Below are 17,492 nucleotides of genomic sequence, written 5' to 3'. Positions count from 1 at the left end.
CCCCCCGCCCAGTGCCTCATACATGCCAGGCAAGTGTGCTACTGCTGAGCCACAGCCCTATCTCCTATATGTATTCTTTTTTAAAAAATATATATATTTTGTTTTAGTTGTAGTTGGACACAATACTTTTATTTTATTTTTATGTGGCGCTAAGGATTGAACTCAGCACTCCGCATGTGCTAGGTGAGTGCTCTACAGCTGATCCACAACCCCAGCACCCCCCAAATGTATTCTTGATGACTGCCATTTTGTGAGATGCAATTTCAGTGTAGTTTTGATTGTATTTCCCTAATTGCTAATTAATGATATTGGAGTTTCATAGATTTAATTTAAATACCATCTATACTCTGATGACTGCCCAATTTAAACCCCAAACTAAATTTCTCTACTAAATTCCAGATATGTTTTTATGACATACTTGAGAACTCTACTTAAATGTTTAAAAGGTATCAGTAATTGAATATGCCCCAAACCAGGTGCTCATATACCTCTCAAACTTACTCCTCTTTTGTTTTTTCCTCATTTCAATTAGTGGTACCTCCATTCTTCCAGTTCATATCCTCTATTTTTTCCCCCTTTCACATCCAGATCCAGTCTTTCATCAAATATTTCTGGGTATGTTTTATAATGTGTCTAAAATTTGTCTACTCACCCTCCCACTTACTACTCTGTTTAAATCACTATCATCTCTCTCCTAGATTATAGTAACATCTTTCCAACTGATTTCTCTGCTTCTGCTCTTCAGCCTTTTCTCAACACACAGTATCCAAAGTGACTCTATTAGAGCATAAGTCCAATAATGTATTCATGGCTTCTCATGTTAACTCCAGTGGCTTCTTATCTCAATCAGATTAATAGTCTTCTACCTTAATCTACACTAACTAGACTCATTGGCCTCCTTGTTGATTTCTGGAACATGCCAGACACATTATCTTTTTAGGGCCAGTGCTATCCCCTGTGGGTTGATCTTCCCAGATATCTGCATGCTAGTTTATTCACTTTCTTAATGTCTTTTCTTAAAAATTACATTTTTAATGAAGCCTTCACTGGCTATATTTTTAAAAGTTCAGTCTTCTGCTTCTTGCTTTACATGCCAGGCAATATAATTTTCATACAATAAACCTTATTTGTTCCAAGTATACAACTTGATTAATTTTGGTTGCTCTATATACCTGTGAAACTACCACCACAGTCAGGAACCAGAACATGTCCCTCACCCTTTAAAAGTCTGTCTGTGCCCCTTTCAGTCCTTCTACTCTAATTCCTAGGCAACTACTGGTCTATCTTTTGTTACCTTAGATTAGTTTTAAAAATTTTTTTCTTCTTGCCACTTATTTTTATTATACTTGTTATTCTTGTCTGTGCTACCCATTAGTATGCAAGAGGACAAGGATTTTTGCTGTTTTTTCATTGCTATATCCTCAAAGTCTAGGATGCTGCCTAACAACATGGTAACTATTTGTTGAATGAATAATCACATAATTCATGATTTTATATCAGACATCATCTAAGAGTTGGGAATTTATCAATGAGCAATATAGACAAATCCCCTATCTTACAGAGTTCATAGTGGAAGAAAGTTAATAATTAGTGTTAGGAAATTATATCAAATTGAAGATTTTTACCAAGACTTAGAAAAGAGAATGGCAATCTTTTTCTTTTTAACTTTTTTTAGTGGTTGGTGGATATTTATTTTTTGTTTATTTATACGTGGTGCTGAGAATTGAACCCAGTGCCTCATACATGCTAGGCAAGCGTTCCACCACTGAACTATAACCCCAGCCCCGAGAATGGCAATCTTTACTCACAAAGTTAAGACAGTTCTGAATGAAACCATGGAAAACTTGGATCAAAACTCTATTTTCACTTGCTTTTAATTTATTTTATTTTTTTTTATTTTTATTTTTTTTAATATTTATTTTTTAGTTTTCGGCGGACACAACATCTCTGTTTGTATGTGGTGCTGAGGATCGAACCTGGGCCGCACGCATGCGAGGCGAACACGCTACCGCTTGAGCCACATCCCCAGCCCTTAATTGATTTTAAAAATCACTGATTTGGGGGATCACGCAGCTGAGCAATATATAATTAATAGTCTCCCATTAGCTCTGCTATAGATAATACCTCTGACCTGTGGGACACATGAAGTTACTTTCCAGGCGCTTCAAGAATGCTTTTGTTGAAACCACTCTCTTCCCTTGGGTCTTTGCAGGTGTCTGATGGGTGGCCTTTTGATTTTAGAGGGTCAAAATCTCTACCCTCAGATCTTGCTAACTGTCATTTCTGAACATGCATCCTGTGAAGGGCTAGGAAGATTGATACACGTGTACAGACCACAGATTGCTTTACCACCAATCACCTTTCTCCATTCCTTAAATCACCTTGCTTATTCCTATAAATATTACTCAGTTCTATCCTTGAGGCTGTAGGGTTGACCCTTAGGTTTCCCCTCTCTTCATATCTGTTGGCCATCATGTGAATAAACTCTCTTTTGCAAAACTTGTCAAGTCAGTGATTAACATACTGTGCAGTGGGCAAAATGGTCCTGGTTTGGTAACATGAGGTGATAAAGCATATTATTTTTCTGACAATTTCGGCTTTCTGATCCGGGCTGAGAATCATGAAATAAGAACAACAACAACAACGACAAATTCTCTAGTGTTTATACACATTAACTTGCATTTAACAGATAGGTGTGACTTTTGGCAGTGATTTAGTACAGGTTTCTGGTGATTGCCATTTCTTTCTCACCACTTCAGACCTGTCAGTTTTCCACTTTTCCAACCCACAGGCAGTGAGAAGTAGCAAGAAATAAATCAGCATATGGGGCTGGGGATGTGGCTCAAGTGGTAGCGCACTCGCCTGGCATGCGTGCAGCCCGGGTTCGATCCTTAGCACCACATACAAACAGAGATGTTGTGCCCGCCGAAAACTGAAAAATAAATATTAAAAAAAAATCAGCATAAAAATATCATAAGCAAAAGCAAAACTCATTTAGTGCAGAAATTCTTAGTATCCCTATATATCAGTCCCAACTGAGGAGCTGAAGAAAAAAATTATAGCTGCCCAGACTCTATCTCAAAGTTAGGGACTACTGATTTAGTTTGATTAGGGAATACTTCTCTGAGGAGGTGAGCTGAGTGTGGAATCATAGGAAGGGGCCACCTCAGGAAGATGTAGGGGCAGAAAATACAGAGGAAATAGCCAAGGTAGAAGTTGGGAGGAAATCTGAATTTTATTATAAGTGTAATTAGAAACCATTAGGGAGTTTCAAACAAGGAAATCATGTGCTATGATTTGTATCATTTTATTCCGGTGGAAAATGGAGTGTGTATAGTCAAGAGTGAAGCCAAGATACTGAGATCCCAGAAGGCAAAATCACTAAGTTTGAAATTGATTTGCACACTATAAGAGCAATTCTTATTTGTTTCCAAACTTCTATATAATAGGATCTCAAGTTTAAAAAATAATAAAAAATAAAAAACTCTTTCAGTCTGTTAACAAGATTTATGTATTCAGAGATTAATGAATATAATATTAGTTGTTCACTTCAAAAAATAATAGAAATGGGGTTACACAGTTTTTTTGACATTTCCATCTTTTTTCCTCATTTATGACAATTCCCTGTTTAAAAATTTTTTAAAATTGTAATGTGTTCAAAAATTTGTTTGCCAAGTCCAAGGTTAACTAATAAAAATTCATGTCGTGGAAAAAAAAAAGGTAAAGCTGAGAGACCAGTTAAGGGGGCTGCTACCATGTACGAGTAAGATACTACTATCAAGGAAGATGGGGACAGTTTTGTCAGAATGAAGAGAAGTGAACAGATAGCGAATGTGTTTTGAATGTAGTGAAGTTGCTCTGAACTGACTTGGAATTATGTAGGTAACAAGAAAAAGTGAGGAATTGAGGTAACTGCTTGTATTTTCTTGCTTCAATATGTTAGTAATGTACAGTGTTTCTAAATTCAATATGTTAGTCACTTTTTTAAAAAGTCTTTTTGCTAAGTTGACCATCTAATATGCAACTTGAGTTTTTTCATAGCTCTAGTCCTTCCACTTGGGGGAAAACAAATGAAATTACTTCATACTTGACAGTTAAGAAAATGCTCTCTGTGATGAAATAAATCTGTTTATAAAGAAATGAATTTAAGATTACTGAACTTAAAGAATTTTTTAATAGGCTTTAAAAAAATCATTGTATTTTATGATACCCTTTTCTGAATGTACATTGTACATCAAGAAAAAGATTTAAAGAGGGAAAGGGAGAGGGCTGATTGTCTTTGCAAACTCGTTGATCCTATGAGAAAAGGGTTTTGGCACTGTAGAAGTCCTCAGCCTCTTCCTAGCCTTCCAACAGACCCTGGTGTTGGACTTACTTCACATTGCTGCCATTTAGGCTCTCTTATATTCTTGTGTACAGATGAGGTACTTAAGAGGAAGCCAGGAAACCAAGTGTTAAGAGCAGTTGGAAACAACATATGGATTTGAGTCCCTTGTTCTGAACTCAGGGCAACAGTGTATCATGCCCAGCATTGTTGAAATTGCTTATGTTTGTCTAGTATTTCAGAACTGGCTGATTGGCTATGGGTTCATTCCATGTATGCCACTGCTCTACTGCCAGGATAAATGTAGAAGGCCTCTGGTCTCAGCCCATTCTTAGCACGTTAAAACATTTATGATAAAATATACATAACATAAAATTTACAATTTTAACCATTTAAAGTGCACAGTCTAGTGATATTAAGTATATTCACATAGTTATGTAACCATCATCATTATTTATTTCCTGAACTTTTTCATTATTCCAAACATAAATTCAATACACATTAAACAATAATTCTCCATTTCCATCTCTCTCCAGCTCTTGATGACCTCTATTTTATTTTCTGACTCTATGCATTTGCCTATTCTAGATATCTCAGATAAATAGAACTATACAATTTTTGTCCTTTTGTATTTGGCTTATTTTACTTAGCATAGTATTTTCAAGGTTCATCTATGTTGTAGAATGTGTCAATTTCATTCCTTTTTAAGGCTGAATGATATCTTATTATATCACATTTTGTTTATCCATTTGTTGATGATGGACACTTGGGTTTTTCAACCTTTTGGCTATTGTGAATAATGAACGTGGATGTACAAATACCTACCTGTTTGAGTCCCCACTGTTAATTCATTTGGCTATGTATTTAGGATTGGACTTGCTAGATCATATGGCAATTCTATTTATTTATTTTGTCTGCTTACCTGCCTACCCACTCACCCACCTATGTACGTACGTACCTACCTACCTACCTATCAGTACTAGAGATTGAACCATGAAACTGCTGAACTGTTTTTCACTGTGGGTACACAATGCAGTAGTCTCTCCAGCAATGCATGAAGGTTCTAACTTGGTACATCCTCATTAACATTTACCTTTTTCTTTTTGATAGTTGGCATCCTAATGGATGTAAAGTGGTACCTCATTGTAGTTTTGCATTGAATTCCTCAATGATTAATGAAGTTAATGGTCTTCTTTAGGGAAATGTCTATTCAAGTATTGTCCATTAAAAAAAAAAACTGTTGTTGAGTTGTAGGAGTTCTTTATATATCCTGAATATCAGTCTTATATCAGATAAATAATTTGCAAATGTTTTTTCCCACCCCGTATCTGTTTAGGTAGTGTCCTTGGATGCACAACTATTTTTAATTTTGATATTATCCAGTTTACCTATTTTTCCTTTGATTTTGATATCATCCCCAAGAAATCCTTACCAAATCCATTACTATGAATCTTTTCCTTTGTTTTCTTCTAGTTTTATAGTGTTAACTCCAGTTTGAACCATTCTGAATTAATTTTCTATATGGTATAAGGCCATTCCTAACACTTTTGTATGTATTTTTTTTTAATGAATTATGGTACCAGGAAAATAGTGGGATTTTTGAATTCAAAAGTAGTTTTAGTTTATCATGTTTTTAAACTTTCTAGATAACACTTTGTATAATTAATTAAAGAGCTCAATGATCTTACTCAAGATGCAGGTTGCAATAATGAGTGGTAATCACTAGGAACCAACTCAGATTAACTGCCAAATAAGCTACAGTTCCTTTTTATTGCCAGTATTATTTACCTAAGTAGATCAGAAATCCATAACAGAGGAAATATATCTAAATTTTGATAAGTCATTTAATTCTCTTATGGATACAGTAGAAAACCTACACCAAATTATGATGATAAAGCTAATAAGTACATAATTACTAAAGAGTGTTAATCACAAAAGGAGTTTGATCTTTTTTTCTGTGTTATGCCCTATGGTCACTTCTTTAGTCTAGAGAAACAGCCTAGTCTTATAAGAATATCATTTAAGTCACTTGTGATCTATCATCTGTTTATATTACACTGTGTCACAAAGCTGAACTGCATTTTACATACATGCCATATTCTTTCCCTTTGCTACTTGGAATTTTCTTTATCCATTCTCATTTTCAGTTGGTGAAATGCTTTTACTTCTTCATATTACTGAATACCTCTCTCATGAATTTCTTCCCGGTTACTTCAACCAATTCTGATAATATCAGTTTCTGGAATATTCTGAACCTTTCTCTAGCACTTCGTACAATTTATATTTAAAAAACAAAACACCTTCTGGGGCTGTAGCTCAATGGCAGAGCTTCTGCCCAGCATGTGTGAGGTACTGGTTCAGTCCTTAGCATTGCATAAAAATAAAATAAAGGTATGCTGTCCATCTACAACTACAAAAAAACAAAGAAAAAATAGTTATACCTTAAAAAAATAGAAAACACCTATATTAGTGTCAAACTAAAGCCAAAAAGGAAGTCAGCTTAAAAAGCTCAAATTTTGTTCCTGGTTTCAGATATTTCTTGACAGTGTCTGGCTATTCATATCATTCTTTATACACTTTGACTTCACATGGAGGCAAAATGGATGCAGGCCCAGATCTGTCTTTTTAAGTTTATCTCTCTTTCCAAAATTTGTATGTAGAAAAAAGGTGAATTTTCTTTTTTCCCTGCTTAGGTCAAATTGAGTAGTCACTGTTTATAGAAATTAGGGTAATTTACATTTGTAGTATTTGCCCAGCTCTTTAACCAAGGATAAGGTAATATAGATTGACGGTGGATATCACAGGGAATAGTTAAGGAGCAGTTCTCCAAAGAGATTAGGCATTCTAGACAAACAAAATTAGTGTGTGTCCACCACAGTGTCTTGTTAGCTTATGCCTTGAAGAAGCCTACGATTTGTCATTAATATTCATATCTTTTATAGTCTGAAAATATTAGTGTTTGATAAATATTTGTAAAATGAATTAATAACAGAGAGAATACATGTTTTAGACACCTATTGCTATATACCATATTATCCCAAAATTTAGGGACTGAGAGAGAGAGAGAGAGAGCGCGAGCGAGCACATGAGAAAGAGAGAAGAATGCCTCTGTGCGTGCAGGAAGGTGCAGTGCCTTGAATGACCTTTTCTGTGAGCTGCTGCTTCTGCTCATTTCACCATTACTCCTGCTTTTGAGAAAGCAGTTCAGTTATGCTGGGAAATAATTATAAAAAGGGCAGTATAACAAGTAAGGAATTAATGAAGATAGTTCTTGTTATCATATGTTCCACGTAATACAAGAATAATAACTAATATTTATTATATCTTTGACATGTTCCAATCACTGTTCTAAACATATTTTCGTGAAGTGACCTATTCTCTGAGATGAGTATGTGTTATGGTTTGGGTGTGTCCCCTGAAGGTTCATATTCTAGAAGCTTGATATCCAATGTAATGGTATTGAGATATTGGATCTATAAGAGATGAGATGTAATGGCAGGTGATTAGGCCTTTAAGAGGAATCAATGCTTTTCTCACAGAGTTTGTTCTTGCTCTTGTGGGAACTTGTGCAAGAGTAGGTTGTTAAAAGCAAATCTGGCACCTCCTCTGAATCTTTCTTGCTGCCTTGCCCCTTCTGCACATGACCAGTTCCCTTTTTGCTTCTCTGCCACATTGTGACACAACTGTAGAGGGCCTTGCCATACTGTTTGGATTCTCTAGCCATCAGAATCATAAGCCAAATAAGCCTCTTTATTTTATAAGTTATCTGGCTTCTGTTTTGTTGTTGTTGTTGTAACAACACAAAACAGATCAAGGCAATATAGTTTTGTCTAAAGATTAATTTTATTTTTTTAATAATTTTAGGTTCACACAGAAGTTATAAAGATAGGGCTATAAATTCCCTTAAACTTCTCATCCAATATAGGAAACTAACATTGTATGACCAAATGGAAAAAAAAAAAAAAGAAACTAACATTAGTACTTTGTTACTAACTAAACTCCAGATTTTATTTGTATTTATTTTTTTCATTCATATTCCTTTTCTGTTCCAGAGTCCAATCCATGGTACCACAAATTGCTAACTAAACTAACTAAATTGCATTTAATTCTTATGTCTCCCCAATCTCTTTGAATGTCTGTTTCTTAGTCTTTCCATGTTTTTCATGACCTGACAGTTTTTTTGTTTATTTTTCAGCTTTATTGAGGTAAAATTAACAAATTAAAAGTGTGTATATTTAAGATGTACAACGTGATGTTTTGATATATGTATACATAGTGAAATGACCTTGTCAGTCTTGAAAAATACTAGCTAGATATCCTGTAGTAGTATGTCTCCTAGTCTTGGTCTGTCATTTTTCTCATGCTTAGACCGGTTTATGTGCTGTTTTTTTTTTTTTTTTTTTTGATGCTGCTATTATATTACCTGAGACTGGGTCATTTATAAAGAAGATATATTTATTTTTTCATAACTCTGGAGGTTGAGAGTTCATTATCAGGGCACCAGTAGTTTTGGTGTCTGGTGAAGGCGCTGTCTCTGCTTATCATCCAGAGGGGACAAACTCGGTCTTCACATGGTAAAGGATGGAAGGATAAATGTTGTATCTCACATGGCAGAATAGAGTGAATGGACTTCTGTAAGCCATTTTTATAGGGGCATTAATCCATTCCTGAGGATAAAGTCCTGATGACCTAAACACCTCCCCAAAGGCCTGACCTCTGCTTCTCAACACTACCACACTGGTGATCAAATTTCCAATACATAATTGTTGGGAGACCCATTTTTTAAAAATATTTTTTAGTTGTCAATGGACCTTCATTTTAGTTATTTATATGGGGTGCTGAGAATCAAACCCAGTGCCTCATGCGTGCTAGACAAGCGTTCTATGGCTGGGCTATAACCCCAGCCTTGGGAGACCCATTTAAACCTTAATGATGGGCTTTGGGAAAGAATACAACAGAGGTGAAGTACCCATCTTGTTATATCACATTAGGGGGTAGGTGCAATCTACATAATCTCACTATTCATGTTAATGTTCATTATTTGATCAAGGTAGCATTTACTTGGTTCCTGCACTATAATTTTACTATTTTTCTTTTTCCTTCTCCTTTTTTTTTTTTTTTTTTAGTTTGTTTTATTATAGAAACAAGTTACTAAGTCCACCCTACATTCAAAATTAGAATTAAACCCAGTGAGGAGAATTCGTTTCAACTTTTTGAAGAAAGTGTCAGGGAATTTGTGAACATTCCCTGACAAAATTAGGAGAATTAGTTTCTACTTTTTGAAGAAAGTGTCAGGGAATTTGTGAACATATTTTAGGTGATCATAGTACTTTCTATGGCTGCTAATTATTTACATCCAATCCCACATGCACAATATACTCACCTCTTCCACAAGAATTCCTCTTTTATAACATGAGATTATATGTTTAGTATTATTATATTTTCCCAAATCAGTTCAGGTTTAGGTGGGGTCCTTGGGAGTAGATTCTTAATTGCACCTCCTTGAGTCCTCTCTATTAGAAGACTTGTTAAACTAAAAGAAGCATATTATCTGCCCCGCTCAGTGTGAGCTGGTGTAAGATAGTCACTATAGGTATTCTTGTTCAAAAAGAAGGAAAATGTTGACACAAAGATATCTTTGCTTCATACCAGTTCTGAAATCCAGATTGGTAGTTTATTGATTAGAGTTCAGGATCTGGGAATAATTCTTCATGGCTCTTAGCTCTGCCTTCTAGGCTTTTGGTTTCATACTCTTGAGTTATTGTTTCTTTTCTATGAAAAGTAGACTGTAGTTGCAGAGTTTCCTCTACCTACTTCTAGCCTGTGGCAGTTTTGGTGTTCAAGGCTTTCTTTTTGTTTTGCACTGTCTTTCTGTTTGAATGGGCAGTGTTTCTGCTAGTTTAATTCTCTCTCAAACTTTGTGGGTTTCCTGTAGATCTTTTTTCGGGTCACTTAATTAGACAGAAGCCACACCTAAAAATCTCTTTGAGACAAGTTATCTTCTTTCTTGGGATTCTCCAGAGTTACAGTGCCTTTCAGCTTCTTAGAAGCTCTACTGTTTGATTAAAATAATCTGTAAGTCACACCTTTAAAATCTTTAAAAGGCCTTTTGTCTGGCTTGTGGTACTCAGAGACACCATCTTAGATCTTTCTGATGTTCTAACAAAGAATTTTATAGCTATACTCTCAATCTTGTTTTTTAAACCATGTTTTCTAGATAGTACCTTGGATTTGAATTTTGCTTGGAAGTTGTTTCTTATTTTCATGTTGTTTGCATTTGGAAAGACTGTGAATATTCAAAACTAGTAATTTCTAGCTCTTTTTGTTTATGTGTTTGTTTTAGGGGAGGGTACCAGGGATTGAACCCAGGAGCACTCAACCACTGAGTCACATCCCTAGCTCTTTTTATTTTTTATTTTGAGACAAGGTTTCGCTAAGTTGCTTAGGGCCTCACTAAGTTGCTGAGGCTTTGAACTTGTGATCCTCTTCCCTGAGCCTCCTGAGCCACTGGAATTATTAGGTGTGCATCACCATGCCTCACTCTAGTTCCCTTTTATTAAAAAGTTCTTAGGATATTTATTAGAAACTTAGAAATTTGGTTTTGTATTTCATTGATATATCCTTGGCAATCAGAGAGGTGTGGGAGTCATGAATATTTTTTCAGTTGAGGTTAAAGAGACTATTGAAGAACAGAAATGTTTTAGTCAGCTTTTGCGTTGCCTGACAAGAACAATTTAAAGGAGAAAAAGTTTATTTGGAGCTCATGGTTTTAGAGGTCTCAGTTCCTATGAACTAGCTGGCTCCAAGGTGGGCAGCTTGTCATGGGGAAAGGGCCCATTGGAGGAAATTGCTTGCTTAGCTCATGGTGGGATCAGAAAGCAGAGAAAGGCAAAGGGACAGGGCCAGAGAGAATATGCACCCTTTTGGGGCGTGCCCCCAGTGACTCAACTCTTTCAGCTCTGCCCTACCTGCCCAGGCAGTTGATCAAACTAGGATGATGGACTGATGAGGTTACAGTTCTTATAATCTCATCGTGTCACCTCTGAATATTTCTGTATTAACATAGAGCTTTTGGGGGATTCCTCATATCTAAACCATAATAAAAAGAAAGCTAGGAGTAAAACTTTGAGAAATGCGCACCTTTAATGGACAAATGGAAAAATACTCTGAGGGTGGTCAGGTTAGAATAAGTCATAAACAGATTGGAGAAATGGGAAGTACAGAATCAGATAAATATTGACAGTGGTACTACTTTGCTTCATGTGGTGGGTTTGTTAGATAGTTTTCCAGTTTCTCTTCGTGTAAACTCATTGACTCAAGCAAATTAAATCTTTTACATCATAAAGTTTTGTTAGCTTTTGTATAAAGCCAAGGATACAAACAACACCATAGAAGCAAAGTTGAAGTACATGTCTATATAACTTTGCCCTCTATATCTATGAGAACGCCATAGACAAGAATGCTGTGTGCTTAGGTCATGCATATTTAAAAAATTGAGTCATATGTGTTTTTGTTGTTTTAGAATTTTAAAAATATATTCTTTATATTAAACTCTTACCATACCAGATCTTTGATAGGTAAGTATTTTTTTCTGATCAGTAGCCCAGTTTTTCATTTTTTATATATTTTTTTCATTTTTTGAGACAGGGTCTTGCTAAGTTGCTCAAGGCCTCAATAAATTCCTAAGTTGCTCAAGGCCTCAATAAATTGCTAAGTTGCTCAAGCCCTCAATAAAGTTGCTCAGGCCTCAGTAAATTGGCTTTGAACTTGTGATCCTCCTGCCTCAGACTCTTGAGCCACTGGGATTAGAGGCATGCCACCATGCCTGACAATTTTTTTCCTTTTGTTGTTTATACTTTTGCTGCAAATATAAGAATCTGTTGCCAAATCTGAGTCATGAAGATTTTACCCCTGTGTAGTTCAGGCTATTGATCCATTCTGAGTTAACTTTTGTTTGTAGAGGGAGGTTGGGGCTGAATAAATTTTCTTATTGACATATATTTTATATTTTTTTTGTGTGTCAGACTCCAGATATTATATCAGAACTCGGCAATCCATCTAGCTACCTGTTGGTGTGTAATTAATTATCTCCTTTACTTTAAGCTACTCAGGGCTATCTTCTCCTGGTGGTATACCTCATCCCTTGAAACTTAGTCCATTACATTCTCTAGGAAAATATCATAATCACAGAAAGTGTAGAGGAAAGATGATATATTCTGTTTCCTGTCATTTTTAAACTTAAATCTTACTTCTGATATTTACTGCCCAAATCACTATATCATTATGATCCTTAGATTTCTCATGCATGAAACAGGTACAGTAACATTTTTAAGTATTGTTCTAAAGAATAAAGAATACATTATATATACATAAGATACATATTTAAATGTATTACTGTGCCTGAACAGTAAACATATGGTAACTGTTGAGAAAGGATTCAGGGCTGGGAGTATAGTCTAGTGGTAGAGCACGTGCTTCGCAGCATGCCTGAGGCCCTGGGTTCAATTAAAAAAAAAAAAATCATTGTTTCCAAAGCTTATCTAATACCATTATATTCTGTAATTCCTTTTAGTCAAGACTTTTTTTTGGAGGGTTGTAATTTCATATTTTCTCTTTTGCTTCTTATTTTGGTATCAGTTGATTTTGTTTCTATTCTAATCCTTTTTTTGTATTTCTTAAAGGATAAGCCATTATCTTAGTATTATCTTAATATACTTAATGTGCAGTTTTTATTCACTTTTCTTTCAAAGTCACTAACCTAAAACCATAAATCTCAATCATTAATAAGATGATGCTGGTGTTTTTATTTTTATTTTTTATTTTTTTAGTACAAATAGTTATATCCTGGCTCAGTTCTGAATTATGTGAACTGTAAGTATAGCATTCCACATTTTGAGTTTGGTCTGTCTCTGGTTAGTACAAAAATCAAGAACTGTAATATTTTATAAAATCATAGTTATAATATTTACTATCTTGATGGTAATTTAAAAAAATTTAAAATTTGTTCTAATTAGTTATACATGACAGTAGAATGTATTTTGACACATCATGCATAAATGGAGTATAACTTCTTATTCTTCTGGTTGTACATTATGTAGAGTTACATAGGTTGTGTAATCACATATGCACATAGGGTAGTAATGTCTGGTTCATTCTATAATTTCTTTTTTTTAATATTTATTTTTTTAGTTGTGGTTGGACACAATAACTTTGTTTTTATTTATTTATTTTTATGTGGTGCTGAGGATCAAACCCAGGGCTTTGCACACGATAGGCGAGTACTCTACCGCTGGCCCACAACCCAGCCTCTCTACTATAATTTTTGATGGTAATTTGATCTAACAAGTTGACTAAGCTATTATTCATCTTTTGGTAATTAGGGGCTGGAGTTGTAGCTCAGCGGTAGAGTGCTTGCCTAGCACATGTGAATCACAGGGTTCGATTCTCACCACCACATACAAATAAGTAAATAAAATAAAAGTCTATCAACAACTAAAAACCATTAAAAAAAAAAAAAAAGAAGAAGAACATTGGTAATTATTCCACTAAAAGTAATCATGACTTTTTTTTCCTGGTAGGGATGAAACCCAGGGATACTTAACTACTGAGCCACATTCCCAATCCTTTTTATTTTTTATTTTGAGACAGAGTCTCACTACGTTGCTTAGGGCCTTACTAAATTGCTGAGGTTGGCCTTGAATTTGTGATCCTTGTGCCTCAGCCTCCCGAGTCGTTAGGATTACAAGCAGTGCACCATTGCACCTGGCAAGAGCAATTGTGATTTTATTTTGAGTAACATAACCCTACATAAGATAAGGCTGTTTTCACTCATAATTTTTTTTGTTAAGCATGTCATGTTAGGTAATAAAAGTTACTAGCAACATGGGACTACCTCCTTTAGAACTTTGTTAAATTTACACATTCCTATGTATCTTTTAGGTACACTGAAATTGTTAGCATTATTTTGTGATAGAAAAGGACAGCATTGTCTTCAAGTCCCTATGCCTTAATCTAAAAACAGGTACTAATAACAACTCCATTAAGTTCCAAATTTTGATTATTCATGTTAGCCTCTTTAGGACATTAGAAACAAAAACAAAACAGTAGAGTAGAACATACTCTTCACTGTGGTATTGAGACTTAGTTACCCTTTCAAAGTATTCTAGAAGAACAGAGTAGGAACTATCAGCCACTCATAAAGTTCTGCTGCCAAGATGACTTCAGTGATTTTGGTTTTATGTAAAAATTTTTGCCAAGGACAGGTTTTCATCATGATCACTCTGTCTTTAAGTTTCTTCATACATCTGCAATAATGTACTATTTTTCCAGTATTAAAATTAATGTACTATTTTTTCTGTATCATCTTGAGAGAAAGATGATCATCACTTCACAGAACTTTTTGTACATCCAAAGATTTTGATGAAAAGTAAATAGCTTTATCAGGCTTATCAAACAGTTTATCAAAATAATAATGGTAATAAAACTATTGGATGGATCGTTAAGATTTAGTGTTGCAGTTTTCTTTGCTGATTTTTCTTTGAATACATTCTATTAATGAGATATAGTCAAATAATTTTATTCTTTAGTCACTTGTAATAATTCCTGATTCTGCTGTAACCATATGAACATTTACTTGATGAATACTTTATTTCAATTATTTAAGAATGAACGACAAAACAAACGAACAAAAAGAATGAATGAGTCACTGTGGGTAAATGTGTTTAAAACTGTCTGGAACATGGGGAGGCCATAATAAATATTAGCTATTATTATTTGGAAGGTACTGGTATATTAACTCACAGTTCTTGCTTCTGGGCTGCTTTTCTCGAATTGGTCTTACTAGTAGCATTCTGGTTACCAGAAGTTAGAAGAAATTAGCTTTACTATCCAATTTATGAGAAAGGAGAATATGGGTTCACTGTCCAAAGATATGTACTAGAATTGTTTAACCTATCATGGGATCACTTTGTAATGATTATAAATGGTCACAGATATAAGATTCCTATATATGGGGTACTGCTGTACATCCACTGTACCTAACACTACAAATGCTGATATTACTAGGGGAAGTGCATTCTGTTTTTTAAAATGGCATATTCCATTCTGATGGCTTTTCATGTTTGATGCAGCTGTCATTTGGTATAAGGTTATTAGCTAAAGAGAATACAGCAGGATGCATGTATTCATAAAGTTCAAAGACTGATGATGACTCTTCCTTAAAAACTTTTTATAGGGGGCTGGGACTGTAGCTCAGTGGTAGAGCGCCTATCTTTCACATGTGAGGCACTGGGTTGGATCCTCAACACCACTTAAAAATAAATAAAGACATTGTATCCATCTGCAACTAAAATACACACACACACACACACACACACACACATATATAAAGAAGGCTTAAAAAGAAACTTTTTATAATGAAAATTTCAAACATGTGTTAGAGAAAAAAATATCATGTACCCATTACCCATGTACCCATTCTCTCTTACAATTTATTTGTTGAAGGTATTGTGTTTATCCCACAGAATTTTCTATGTTATGGATTTTGCCAATTGCATCCCCATAAAACATGTTTTAGCATGTTTCTTTGACTTCCATGTTTTCCATTAGATTTAGAGAAGTGTCTCTCAGCTTCTCTGTTATGGTTTGGACGTGAGGTGTTCTCCATTATGTGTGAGACAATGCAAGAATGTTCAGAGGAGAAATGATTGGGTTGTAGGAGTCTTAACCCAATCAGTGAATTAATCCCCTTATAGGGATTAACTGAGTAGTAACTGAAGTGGTAGGGTGTGGCTGGAGGAGATGGGAATTGGGGCGTGGCTTTGGGGTATATATTTGTATCTGGCCGGTGGAGTCTGTTCCTTGGGGGCAAAATCACCCCTGGTGGAGAACTTAATCAGATTCAAGTTCAGTTTCTTGGCAAGAATCCATCAGATGCTGTTATGATATTTTTCTTTCCTTTCTGAGCATCTCCTCATTTTATCTCCTTCCTCTTATGTGTTCTCTTAACATTCTGTATGCTTAAAATATTTCCTGAAGTGTCACAAGCCTTAGTTTTAACATTTGTATGAGTATGCTATATGATAATACCCAGAATACATTAGCTATTTTTTTAAGAGAGAGAGAGATAATTTTTTAATATTTATTTTTTAGTTTTCGGCGGACACAACATCTTTGCTTGTATGTGGTGCTGAGGATCAAACCGGGCCGCAGGCATGCTTGAGCCACATCCCCAGCCCCATACATTAGCTATTTTGCTATTTATTTTAAGTCTTAGAATTTGATAAAAATATATAGGTACAGTGCTCTAAGTGACTGTATCCTCTTAATTTTTTTTCACTTATAGCCTCCAGGTTTTAGGTTTAGATTTATAGATTATAAATGCAGCTTATTCTTGTTTAGTGTTAGTACCAGTTATTTTCAAAGGATGATACTGGTATTGTTAAATAGGATTCCAAATGGTAGGGAAAATGCAGACTAAGTGTACTTTTGAGGTTTTGTAAACATTCTCTCAATTCTTCATCTCTATCTTTGTTGGCCATTGCCTTACTACTCTTATCTTTCTTGGCAATTGATCTTGGTCTTCTGATCACTTAACTGACTGTTTTCATTTTTTATTGCATGAGAGCTTGCTTGTTCCAGGAAGAAAGGATTACATGCCATTTGTTACTTTATTTGTCTCCATTTGCTGCCCACCCCCACTCTCCCATTGATCCCAGAGCCTTGGACATGCAAGGCAAGTGCTCTACTACTGAACTATTTCAGTATATACCCAGCCTTTGTTTTTTTTTTTTTTTTTAAATGGAAAGAAATATTGTATTCAAGGATCCAAATACTCAACATAGCAAGAATGTCCCTTCAGCTTGAACTTTTTAATTATGTTTGAATACTTATTTTAGTAGCTTTCCCAGGATTTTTTATTTTTTATTTTTATTTCTTTTTCTTTTTTTTAATTGTTGGTTGTTCAAAACATTACATAGTTCTTGATATATCATATTTCACACTTTGATTCAAGTGGGTTATGAACTCCCATTTTTACCCCATATACAGATTGCAGAATCACATCAGTTACAGATCCATTGATTTACATATTGCCATACTAGTGTCTGTTGTGTTCTGCTGCCTTTCCTATCCTCTACTATCCCCCCTCCCCTCCCCTCCCCTCCCCTCT

The 17,492-nt window shown here is 35.0% G+C and overlaps 1 protein-coding gene across 5 annotated transcripts in view; it reads left to right on the top strand.

The window, feature by feature from the left end:
* Window positions 1-17,492, top strand: part of Commd1 (copper metabolism domain containing 1) — a 162,641-nt gene that overhangs the window by 60,764 nt on the left and 84,385 nt on the right. The window contains exon 3 of one of the 5 annotated variants that reach the window (XM_048804253.1): window positions 1,818-1,823. The exons of 3 other annotated variants lie outside the window; for them this stretch is intronic. In XM_048804253.1, the coding sequence (XP_048660210.1) occupies window positions 1,818-1,823 (6 nt within the window). Of the gene's footprint in view, window positions 1-1,817; window positions 1,824-1,926; window positions 2,032-17,492 lie in introns of those variants that run through there. One more of the 5 variants, XM_048804254.1, reaches the window with a different exon arrangement.

The sequence above is a fragment of the Marmota marmota genome, unplaced genomic scaffold (assembly GCF_001458135.2).
Source record: "Marmota marmota marmota unplaced genomic scaffold, marMar, whole genome shotgun sequence".
Taxonomy (NCBI): domain Eukaryota; kingdom Metazoa; phylum Chordata; class Mammalia; order Rodentia; family Sciuridae; genus Marmota; species Marmota marmota.
The sequence above is the reverse complement of the archived record's forward strand: the minus strand, read 5'-3'. Positions and strand labels throughout refer to the sequence as shown.